General features: G+C 40.7%; 1 protein-coding gene across 7 annotated transcripts in view; it reads right to left on the bottom strand.

Moving 5' to 3' along the window:
• DYNC1I1 (dynein cytoplasmic 1 intermediate chain 1) overlaps nt 1–12,180 on the bottom strand; it is a 379,649-nt gene that overhangs the window by 144,423 nt on the left and 223,046 nt on the right. For all 7 annotated transcript variants that reach the window (XR_011566171.1, XM_070787517.1, XM_070787515.1 and 4 more), the window contains 3 exons: nt 10,987–11,076; nt 2,764–2,926; nt 327–426 (listed from right to left, as the gene is read on the bottom strand). Coding sequence is in view for 6 of the 7 variants with exons in the window: in XM_070787517.1 (XP_070643618.1) it covers nt 327–426; nt 2,764–2,926; nt 10,987–11,076 (353 nt within the window). In the remaining variant the exon portion in view is untranslated. The remainder of the gene's footprint in view (nt 1–326; nt 427–2,763; nt 2,927–10,986; nt 11,077–12,180) is intronic.

Here is a 12,180-nt window from a genome sequence, read left to right as displayed (position 1 = left end):
GTCAGGGTAGATGAAGGCTTAAACATATCCACAGGATTTGACAAATAGGAAATCACTGGCGACCTTAGTGAGAGTGGTTTCATGGAAAGAATGGCCTGGCTCCTGGGCTGGTACCTGGCACAGAATAAGTACTCAATGGATATGAATAACACAGTGCAAATTTAAACTGAAACTTCAGCAAGATAAGAAAGAAAACCATAGCATACAAGAAAATTGTGGGTCAGTGAACACATCCAAAGTAGCGAGGCAATTCTCTCTTACTTATTGTAATACAAATGCCACGCAAACACAAGTCCAGTTTGTCCCGACCCAACAACAATTCTTACCTGGAGAGACCAGTCCATACAAGTGACGACTCGATGCTTGGACCAATGCTCATCGTAGAACTGACGATTGAAAGAAAGGTTGGCTCCAGCCTGGACGTCCCTAGGAGGGTTGAAAGATCAAAGACAAGTAAGATGCTTCAAAACGGGGTTCTATCTCTACTGCTCATATTGAAAGAACGAAATGGCAAGAGCATGGCACACAATACTCTGAAGCCAAAGCATCAACTCAGAGAGCAAACGCTGATCATAAACGACCACTAAAGGTGGTCTCCTTCATGCAAAGCTCTCTCTTACCTGGCCCAGATGAGGTTTCCACATGTTGTTCCAAGCCTGGTGTGAAATGTCAAATTTGTTTCAGGTTCCCATCCTGACCAGTTCTAAAGCATTCTCCTTCCCCTAAAAAGTTCTGCCTTGAAGCAGAGTTTATAAGAAATCTCCCAGCACACTGGGAGATTCTTTGACATCAGTGTCAACTTATCTGGCCTTAGACCAGAAGTGATACGCATGTTCCACTTTACCTATAATTGCTGTTTTACCACAGCAATAGCAAGTGAAAAGTTCTACTGCGAGACAGGCCTGCTGAGGGGCGGGCGGGGTGAGGGATTCACCAAACACTGTAGATACTTAACACAGACGGGCCGCAGTCCATGGGGTTGCTAAAAGTCGGACACGACTGAGTGACTTCACTTTCACTTTTCACTTTCATGCATTGGAGAAGGAAATGGCAACCCACTCCAGTGTTCTTGCCTGGAGAATCCCAGGGACAGGGGAGCCTGGTGGGCTGCCGTCTGTGGGATCGCACAGAGTCGGACACGACTGAAGCAACTTAGCAGCAGCAGCAGCAGGGGAAGATTATACTTTGGCCAGTGTTTTGTGTTTTTTTTTTTTTGGCTGATAGTCAACTGGCCACAGACCATCCTCTGAAGAACTCTGCACTAATCATACATTTGCTCCACAAGACTGCATGTTTAAGTTGGGTCATACTTGTTCTGCATCAGCAGTTACTGGATCCACATAAAAAGCTATCTAGGCTCCTCGGGCCTCAGTTCAGGAATTCCTCCCCACTCACCTTATTTTTCTGTTCTATTGCCTTGCACCCTGCTCCACTTGTCCGATTGGGTGACTTGATCTCAGGCTAAGTATTTGGGCTCCACAGAGCTAACTTATTACGACTTTTTCTCCCCTAGCTAACTCTTCCTCAGCTCCACCTTTGCAAACTCAGACAAGTAAGTACAGTGTTAGTCACTCAGTCGTGTCTGACTCTTTGCGACCCCACTGCTGTGGCCCGCCAGGCTCCTCTGTCGATGGGATTTCCCAGGCAAGAATCCTGGACTAGGTTGCCATTTCCTCCTCCAGGGGATCTTCCCCACCCAGGAATCAAACCCACGTCCTTTGCATCTCCTGCATTGGCAGGTGGGTTCTTCACCACTAGCGCGACCTGGGAAGCCCCAAGAGGTACATACACCGAAGATAATACTGTGCCCAGTACCCAGAGGGAAACAGGACTCAGAATGTTAAGTGAGCCAGAGAGTAATGGCTTTTTAAAATTAAACAAATATAACATGTATATTCAAAATACTGTCTCTTTGATACAGTCTATCAATACTATCAACTGTTAAGAACATTTTCAGAACTCCTTCTCGAACCTGTTTACATGGCCTTGAGCATCTTCAGTGATGACAGGTTGGCCTTTGACAATGTATTTGAATTTTAGTAGTAAAATGTCAGGTCTGATGAAAACGGCAGGGGATCTCATCTTTTCATATTGTTCCTGGCCAAGAGAAATTGGTGGCTGAACATCAGTTCTGTCTTTTTACAAAGCTCATAAAGTGCCTCCTATTATCCATGTGAAGATGGTTGACAATACACATGTTGAAGTCACAGGGCAAGTTGTTTGGGGCCATAGGTTTATAGGCAAGTTTTTTTAATCTGTAAATTTACGCCTGCACATGTGTTTCCTAAAAGGCATATATACATAAGCTTAGGTATCAAGAGAGGAAAAAGTTGCCAGTCTCTGTTGCCTTGCACGTCAGTTAAGGTTCTCCTGGATCTCATGTTTATTTTCCTCAGCTTCCTGTTTGCTTAGACATCAAAACTACATCTCCTGGATATAACGTAAATCTCCTCTTACTGCTTATAAGGATGTTTTCTCAGAGGACAATGTACATGACTCTACCAGTCTCTATCACCTGGACTGTCCCCCAGATATCAAGTTCAAAAGCATTTCACCGAAGCACATGATAATTACAGGGAAACTCTAAGCCAGAAATCATAACCAAAGCCCTTAGTCAGAGCTGTTCAGCAAGATCAGCTCTGGAATTTCAGTCTCTTCTGATTTGTCAGGCTTGCAACTTGCCTACTCAAAACATAAATGAGTTTAGAAGCAACAGATAACTTATCACAGTATTTTTATTTTAACTGCACACAAGAAACTAACCCGTCTTTTTCCTCCAATTCTCGACCACTGTAGTCAAAGAAGATATCGGAGTCTTCTGCCAGGGCTCTTTCAATTACCCGTATTGTCCGATCAAAAAAGATGAGAAACTCCTCTGAGTGAAGGATCTGCTGTTTTTCTTCTTCTGTCAGCTCCCTTGGAGGAGCTTTTTTATGTAAAAGAGATCATTGGGAAAGGAAAAAAAAAAAGGATAATTAAAACATTTCAAGAGGAATCCAACTCTTGAAAGACACTGCTTATCAGAAGAGAAATAGGACACAGTAAAATAAGCCATTGTTAAGATTAATTCTAAATTACTCCTAAATTCACACCAAAGGTTTTTTGCAGATGTCTTCATTGCCAACTTTACAAAAAGATATCATATCTGGATTAATTACTATTTTGAAGAGTTGAAAAAATACTACAAATGAAGATGATTGTGTGTTTTAACAATCCCCTCTGAATGTTACTTTCTTTTGAACTGAACTTGAAAAACAGCTCAAATAGTACATAGTAGAGAAATCTGTAAAACCATGTATGCTGCTGCTGCTAAGTCACTTTAGTCGTGTCCGACTCTGTGCGACCCCATAGACGGCAGCCCACCAGGCTCCGCCGTCCCTGGGATTCTCCAGGTAAGAACACTGGAGTGGGTTGCCATTTCCTTCTCCAATGCAGGAAAGTGAAAAGTGAAGGGGAAGTCGCTCAGTCGTGTACAACTCTTAGCGACCCCATGGACTGCAGCCCACCGGGCTTCTCTACCCATGGGATTTTCCAGGCAAGAGTACTGGAGTGGGGTGCCATTGCCTTGTATATTAGGTTGTAAAGCTGTGGTTAAGCGGCACATACCAAATAATTAAGAACTATCTATAATACACTTCCCTGGTGGCTCAGAGGTTAAAGCGTCTGCCTGGAATGCAGGAGACCGGGGTTCGATCCCTGGGTTGGGAAGATCCCCTGGAGAAGGAAAATGGCAACCCACTCCAGTAATCTTGCCTGGAGAATCCCATTGAGGGAGGAGCCTGGTAGGCTACAGTCCATGGGGTTGCAAAGACTCGGACATGACTGAGCGACTTCACTTTCACCTTCATAATACGATTCAGATATGATTCAGATAGCACCTTGGCTCTTTCTACTGATAAATTCATTTTATTTTAGATAGTTGCTTGATAAGGTTGATAGACTGTTATATAAATTCCCCTCAAAAACTAAAGCAAGTCCTTGCAAACCCACCTTTACCCAAGATATCGTCTGCTTTTAAACAAACACATGAAACAAATAAATGCTATAAGATACCTCACAATTGTTTTTATGCCTTACTTTCCGGCATGATTAACCATATAAAGCTAAATCTGAAGATACAAAATGAGGCCAAGAGAGACTAAATACCTAGCGATATGCCACAGTGTCTGAAAGTCAGCTCACCTCGGAGTCAGGATTAGGTTACAGAAACTATTCCTTCAGTAGCAAAGTTTACATAAACCTATAAACAAACAAAGCACTAGGAACTCCCCCAGAATGAGAAATCCCTAAGGGCAGAAACTGTCAGCTGAACCTTTGTGGCTCTTCAGGAACTCCATTTCAACTTCCGTGCAGAGAGACTTCAATAAGTGTTTGATTATTCTTCAGTAGGATCAGAAGCTCCTAAAGTTTAAACTTCAGGAGGAGGGTAGTGCATTAAAACCATGGGGGTCCCTGGGTGGAATCACTCACCCACAAGCTTTCCCAAACACTTCCACAACCATCCCCATAACTAGGACCAATGTCCACCTGGCTACATGGTCAAAGGGATCACTTAGGTGCAGTCACCTGCAGCCTAAGGTTTTATGGAAGAGTTATTTGACTTGACTAATGGTATCTTGAAGCCATTGCCCTGGACAAGGACCTACTGTATAGCACAGGGAGCTATGCTCAATATTATGGAACAATCTAAATGGGCAAAAAATCTGAAAAAGAATAGATACATGTGTATGTATAACGGAATCACTTTGCTGTATACCTGAAACTAACACAACACTGTTACTTAAGTACACTGCAACATAAAAAGTTATTCCCTGAAAAAAAAATGGGGAGACCAATTGGGAAGATATGGTAATAGTTCAGAAATGAAACAATGGGGGTTTAAACTTAACCAGTGAAAGTAAGGATGGAAAGAGAGCAGATTCTTGTACAATTTATAAGAACTGGTGACCCACTGGATAAGAGAAATAAAAGAAGGGGCAGGAAGTCTTTTTGCAGAGCCATGGAAGTAGATCTCAAACTTGTAATGTTCAGAATGTCTCCCCGATTCTGGCCTACTCTTCTCTGCCCCAAATCAAAATGAAAGAGGGTCTAGACAGACTCCAAAGTCTGTATTTGAACAAGAAACATGAATGATCATGACGTAGTCTGCTCGCACCTTATAAAATGCTCTCCAGGTGATGTTATAACAAAAACATGATTCATCCACTAAGCAGAAGGTAATCTCCAAATACAGTTCACCCCAGTGATTCTAAGAGGCAGAAGGATTTCTTTGTTGCTGAAATCTCCAGAGCCCCAAATACGCCTGAGTATACTGGGACTCTATAAGAACCTTCATCAACATCCGCTAAGAAACACCACACAGACACTGGTTTGACAAATAGTGAGGTAGGCTGTGTGTAAACCATTAATAACCAGAACTCTACAAAATCAACCTGGAATCCGAGAGCTACTATGCCATTTGCTAACTTGGACTCTTCAGTCAGTAAAAGCTCTCTAAGCAGCAGTGTTATCTATAAAACGAGGCAATGGTACCTAAACTTTAAGTCTGCTTTAAGAGTTAAAAATAAACACACTAGCAAGTAGTTGCATGCATTTGAAGTCGCTTCAGTCATGTCCGACTCTTTGTGACCCTATGGACTATAGCCCGCCAGGCTCCTCTGTTCAAGGAATTCTCCAGGCAAGAATACTGGAGTGGGTTGCCATGCCCTCCTCCAGGGGATCTTCCTGACTCAGGGATTGAACCTGTGTCTCCTGCAACTTCTATACTGCAGGTGAATTCTTTACTGCTGAGCCACTGGGGAAGCTCAGCAAATAGTTGAGCATTCAACAATCAGTTGTTGTTCAGTTGCTCAGTCATTTCCAACTCTTTGCAACCTGATGGACTGTAGCACACCAAGCCTCCCTGTTCCTCACTATCTCCCAGAGTCTGCCCAAGTTCATGTCCATTGAGTTGCTGATGCCATCCAACCATCTCATACTCTGCTGCCCTCTTCTCCTTTTGCCTTCAATCTTTGGTCACTACTGTTACATAAATAAGCATCAGTTCAATTCAGTCGCTCAGTCATGTTTGACTCTTTGTGACCCCATGAATTGCAGCACGCCAGGCCTCCCTGTCCATCACCAACTCCTGGAGTTCACTCAAACTCACGTCCATTGAGTCGGTGATGCCATCCAGCCATCTGATCCTCTGTCGTCCCCTTCTCCTCCTGCCCCCAATCCCTCCCAGCATCAGAGTCTTTTCCAATGAGTCAACTCTTCGCATGAGGTGGCCAAAGTACTGGAGTTTCAGCTTTAGCATCATTCCTTCCAAAGAACACCCAGGGCTAAACTAGAATACTACGAGGTCAAGAAGAATGTTTTATTTTAAAATGCTTCATTTGACTTTAGTCACTGCTGATGAATGACTTGAAACACACTTGAAATTACACAGAGAAATAGGAATTTTTCCCCATTATTCCTGTTTTTATATATAAAAAATATCTATTCTATTTTGTTTATCTTCTGGAGTTACTTTTATTCCACCTGTATCTTTCCTTACAGGTCTATTACTTTGAATAAAAAATAGTTCCTGTGTAATTTTCTGTAATTTTTTTCCCCTGTAGTTTATTGTCATTTTAATCTCAGCTTTAAAGACATACAACTTCTTCTCTAAAAGAAACCTAAACGGCTGATCAAAGTGTATTTGCAGAAGCCAAGTTCAGGTAGGTGAAGCAGTAGCCTCTCCAGATATTATGTTTGACAATACAATGTTTGGGTTGAAACTAAACTGCTACAGAACCAAAACAAAGAACATATGTTATATTAAGCTTTGATGTCCAACAGAGATCAAATGACATGATTTGTTAGCAGAAAATAACAGATGAGTACTTTTTAAAAGTCATAAATAATATTCAACTTAGGAGTTAAATAGAGCCATAGTTATGTTTGATAAAACCCCAAACCTCTCATATTTAAAAATCTTTAAACTGATGTTTTATTACAATGTAATGAAAACATAATGGACTATCCAGGAACCACAAGCAATATCAGTATTCAGGAGATAAAACCTCTCCAGACATCGTATTTCACGAGAAGAAAATTAGTGTATTAATGCAGTCCACAAAATTTTAAATATAAGCATAAACAATTTGAACCAGAATAGTATGACTCTAGGATAGACCTCAAATTCTCTCTGAAGTCTCTTTCTTCAGTTTTCCCCTATCCCTGGAACCTAAAGAATTGTTTTCAACATCTTCACTGCATGAAAAGACAGGAATTAATTTAATAGCAACAGGCATACCAGAGAAAAACAAGGACAACAATAATGTTTGATTTTTCTTACAAGTTAAGCAGAAAGGGCTATTACAGCAGGTTTTGCTGTTTGTTTTTGCAACATGGAGTATTTCTGCCAAGAGCTAACAATATTTTATGCATTTAAAGTGATCTTTCTTAAGAAATAAAGATTCTTCAGGAAAAGTAGACCATGTAGATATTACTTTCATATAATCCAAATAACAGGACAAATTTCAAACTTACCAAACTTTACCTGAAGTTACATTCAGCTTGAATAAGAAGTATGAAAACAAGGCACTAGAGTCATAAAATTCAAAGTTTAGAAAACCGCCCAATTTCTATGAATTCATAGCCTGAAAAACTTAAGTATGAATTTTATTTTAGGGTCTATTTTGTATTCTTTTTATTACTAAAATACTAATTTGTCTGGGTTTTGGATATGACAATACTTTTTTATGTGTTTCTCATATTGATCCTATTCTATTTGCTATGCTTTTCTTATTGACCTGAATGTGTATTTTTTCAGTTTCTTTTTGATTTACTCTATTTACTATACACTATATCTTTTGATGTCTAGAGTTCCTGGGTTTTTTGTTCTCTGTAAAAATGTAAAATCCATAGTGAAATCCACAATTTATATTGAATATTATACAACCTCATTTTAGGTCAAAAGTAATTTTAAAAAATCTCCATTTCAGAAATGCTTTTTCCAATGAGGTAGCTTTAAATTTCAATATAGAAATTATATCTTTTAAATAGTTTTCCAAAATATATCCAAAAGGTTAAAAAATAAGTAAGTAAACCCACATAACTTAAATATTAAATCAGATTAAGTAGGCATGGTGGTTCTTGGAGAATTTTACAGTGAAATCAGTTCAAAAACAAGAGTAAGAAAAATCAAACTGAATAAAGAACGATGCCCTTCTCTGAAGTTAATGTGAGGTTTATGAGTTAATGTGCAATCGCAAGAGCTAAGTTTCTGATTCTGTTGTTTTAAATTTCTAAACATGAAAATACTAGGACTCTCACATACAGAAATTTCCTAAAATTTGATTAAAAGCTAAAAGGTACTTGCTGCTTTTCCCAATTCTTTTGTGAAAAAACAAGTGGGAAGAGTAATAAATTGAACCCACATTTCTTTACTGTTTAATGCATTTTGATGTCACATGAGTAAAAATGTCAAAAGCTAGTGAGCACGGATTTTTTTTTCCCCCATCTTCCCCTCAGCACTTTTTTTTTAATTCTAAAAAAAGGCCAGATTTCTCAAAAACGTGTTCCCTGGTTTAAAACCGTGTATGTCAAGTTTCAGCCCAGAGCAAATGTTTATGGCTAAGTAATAAATCCCTGAAATTCAGGGTTCCTATGGAAGTGCTGACACAGCCCTGCCTACCATGCAGCTGTGTGAATGGCGCCATGATCGTATCTGCTAGAGATTCTTTTAAAAGTTTGCAAAATACTATCTTGCTTTAAAAAAAAATTGCCAGCAAGAGTTTGATGCCAACATAAACATGCTTTTAACCCATCATGTGCTAATGTGCAGAAAAGCCATTAATAGAGACTAAGATGCACAGCATGGCAGTAACAGGAAATGTACTTTCAAACTTCTTTTGGACTTTTAACAGGACTTTAATCAATTCCATGAAGCATGAGCACCAGTTAAAACTGGAGGGCGTTTTTGCTCAGAACTTAAGAAGGAGGTTGCAGTGCTTTGCCAGAGAAGACAATTTGGAGATTGGGGTTGAGGGGCAGGAGGGAATCTGTGCCAAGACACAAAAAATATACCCTGGCTCCTTATCACTCAGTACATCTTAAGGATATTTTGGTAAAAAAAAATAGTATTTTAGTAAACTCAGACTTATTTTGTCTCTTGCTACACCTGTGTTAATGATATTCTATTCACCAGCTTAAATATATACACATGTTCTTGAAAGTGAAAGTGTTGGTCACTTAGTCGTGTCCAACTCTTTGAGACCCATGGACTGTAGCTTCTTGTCCATGGGATTCTCCAGGCAAGGAACTAGAGTGGGTATTCTCTTCTCCAGGGAATCTTCCCAGCCCAGGGACCGAATCCGGGGCTCCCACATCGCAGGCAGATTCTTTACCATCTGAGCCACCAGGGAAGCCTAGCCACGTTCTTAGCAGGAGTTTAAATGTGAAATTGCTTCAATCAGATCCTTTTACAATCTCTCAGAAAAAGTAACTTGGGCCCTCCGTGAATGCCACTCTTAAAGATGCTGAATCTACTACCTGTCTACAGCCATACCCTAGAATTTGGCCGTAAAAAGCCACCTCACGCCTGGGCAGGGTGAGGTGAGTCCACATGGCCAGTACATACCCACTCTTACAAAGTCCCTGGGGACAACCATGTGTGCCAGTTACAGGCAAATGGAAAATTTAAAAATTGATGTATGACAGAAAGCAAACCAATACAGTAAAGGCATCATCAATTAAAAATAAATAAATATAAAAATAAAATAAACTGAGCTTCTAATTAAACTTTTGTTGCTCTAAACTTGGGACACTTAGTAGGAAATGTGCAAGAGTCCAGTCTCACAGATACTCCGTATCTCAGTAAGAATGACGATCTCAAATTCTTTTTCTCCTTAAGCTGAAAATCTCAAAAAGCCCACAAAATTAGATTTTTAAGGAAACATCAGCTATAGTATTTCTGGCCTACCCCTTTCTATCCTTTTTACATTCCTGCTTTCTTGTGTTTTGAAATCCAGTGCTATTACAGGAGGAGGGCACCATGGGGAAGTGTATAGGCTTTGGCATCAGCTCCAAGCAGAGGCCAGGTACCTATACATTATGTATACAGGGTATGTTTTTAAACCTCTCTTTTCCGATTTCTCTATCTATAAGATAGAGACAATAAGGAACCCAGTTTATATTGCTTCAAAAGGGTGTTGCAAAGGGTGCATAATATCTTTGGAGTATTAAGGACACAGCCAAACACCTAGTAAGCCCTTACTAAATATTAGTCATTGTTATTACTGGAGCAAGTAGAGGCTGCTGCTGATCTGGGCAGAGCATGGAGAAGACACTTATAGCATAGTCAATAGTGATGACTGGGCTTCCCAGGTGGCGCTCGTGGTAAAGAGTTTGCCTGCCAACGCAGGAGACAGAAGAGACGCTGGTTCGATCCCTGGGTCAGGAAGATCCCCTGGAGGAGGGCATGGCAGCCCACTCCCGTAATCTTGCCTGGAGAATCCCATGGACAGAGGAGCCTGGTGGGCAACAGTCCACAGGGTCGCACAGAGTCAGACAGGACTGAAGCGACTTAGCATGCATGCACCACAGTGATGATCATGGTTAATGTTTCTCCATAGCGCGCATGCATAAACCTCAGAATTCGTTGACAAAATAATTATATCTGCTTCTTTTCTTTCCTGTTATTACTGGGAACATAGGATGGAGTCAACTAGGTAACATGTCAACTGATAACAAGTATCTTGTTTTACTGCTATTTAGTAATAATTTTACAGGAATTTTGGGGGGATTGTGGATGACTTGTATTTTATTTGTTTCTGTCGGTCAAAAACTAAAGGGACTCAGTTTATATTGCTACATGTAATGTACTGAACAATCCCAGAAAACTTCCATTCTGGAGGCCTATATTAATGTTTTTACTTACCTCTATACCCCCTTTTGTTGGTTACAAAAACAAAAACAATAACAATAAAACGATGACTCGATTTCTCTCCCACACCGTACCTTCCTTCACCTCCTGCTTTTTGTCTTCATTTTCCTGTTCTGAATCCTGGTCCCCTTTAGGTTCCACCATTTCTTCATCATCCTCATCCTCTAGAACAAAGAAAGAGAAAAATGCATTATAGTCTTGCCTTCCAATCAAAATCTCTGGTTGCTGGTGGGAGGTAGGGGCAGAGGGTAAAGTTCTAATCATTCGGGGCAACTTCTAAGTAAATCAGTCCACGATGGATGCCCGAGATATGTGCTCATGAATATATGGATACATTATCTCCAGAAGGGGTCTCTTTGAAAGTCCCCCCACCACGCTGCTGAGAAACCGCTCCAAGTCAGCACCTGCTCCATCTATCCCCAGGCCTCCCCCGCCACATGGATGTCTTGGAATTGCATCTCTGACCTCTGAAGCGTCTTTGGAGATGGGCCAGGAACAGATCTTAAACTGTTTCCACCTGCGGCACATTCTCCGCAGGGGACACCTGCTGTACAGACCACTCATTTCCAGTTTCATCCTCACCCCGTTGATTTGGTTTTGACCTACAGGAAAGGGTTAAATACAGGTCTGACCCCAGGTCAAATGCCATTGGCAAGGAAACAACCAGGACAGGGCCCCCCAAAGTCATTGCCATTGACCTGGCAGAAAACAACTGACCTGAAATGGCATTTACACATTCAGAGCAGCTCGTGCATTAATGTGAATTTAATGAGTGCTAACAAATGGTACCAGTCAGCCACCACCACCAGATGTTCCCGTGCCCTTCCTGCCCTATGCAAATGTGCATCCCTTGCGTCTCTTTCCCCTGAAACTGCCTTTCTTGGAGATTCCTTCCATTGCAGAGTGCTTGAAAACATCACTCACAGGGTAGAGGGTGGGGGCACAAGACAAAGTATCACAACCACGTCCAACTTACAGAAGAAGACAATATAAACAAGTAAAACTCACTTCTATGGTTTTTAAATATATTACCTTCACTCTTCAGGATCATATTCACCACAGGTTACTGATTCCATTGGTTCAAGCGGAGTTTAAAAGAAATGCCTCCACTTCCTCCACACCCCTTCACTCACTCATATATTCAGTCATTCAACAAATATTTGCAGACTTTCTATACATTAGAGTCCTATTTCCATCACAACAAATCCTGACATTTATAACAACTCAAACTTTCAGCTCCAACCATTTAGAGAATGTATTATATAGTG

Source organism: Bos indicus, chromosome 4, assembly GCF_029378745.1.
Source record: "Bos indicus isolate NIAB-ARS_2022 breed Sahiwal x Tharparkar chromosome 4, NIAB-ARS_B.indTharparkar_mat_pri_1.0, whole genome shotgun sequence".
Classification (NCBI taxonomy): domain Eukaryota; kingdom Metazoa; phylum Chordata; class Mammalia; order Artiodactyla; family Bovidae; genus Bos; species Bos indicus.
This window is presented reverse-complemented; position numbering and strand designations above follow the sequence as displayed.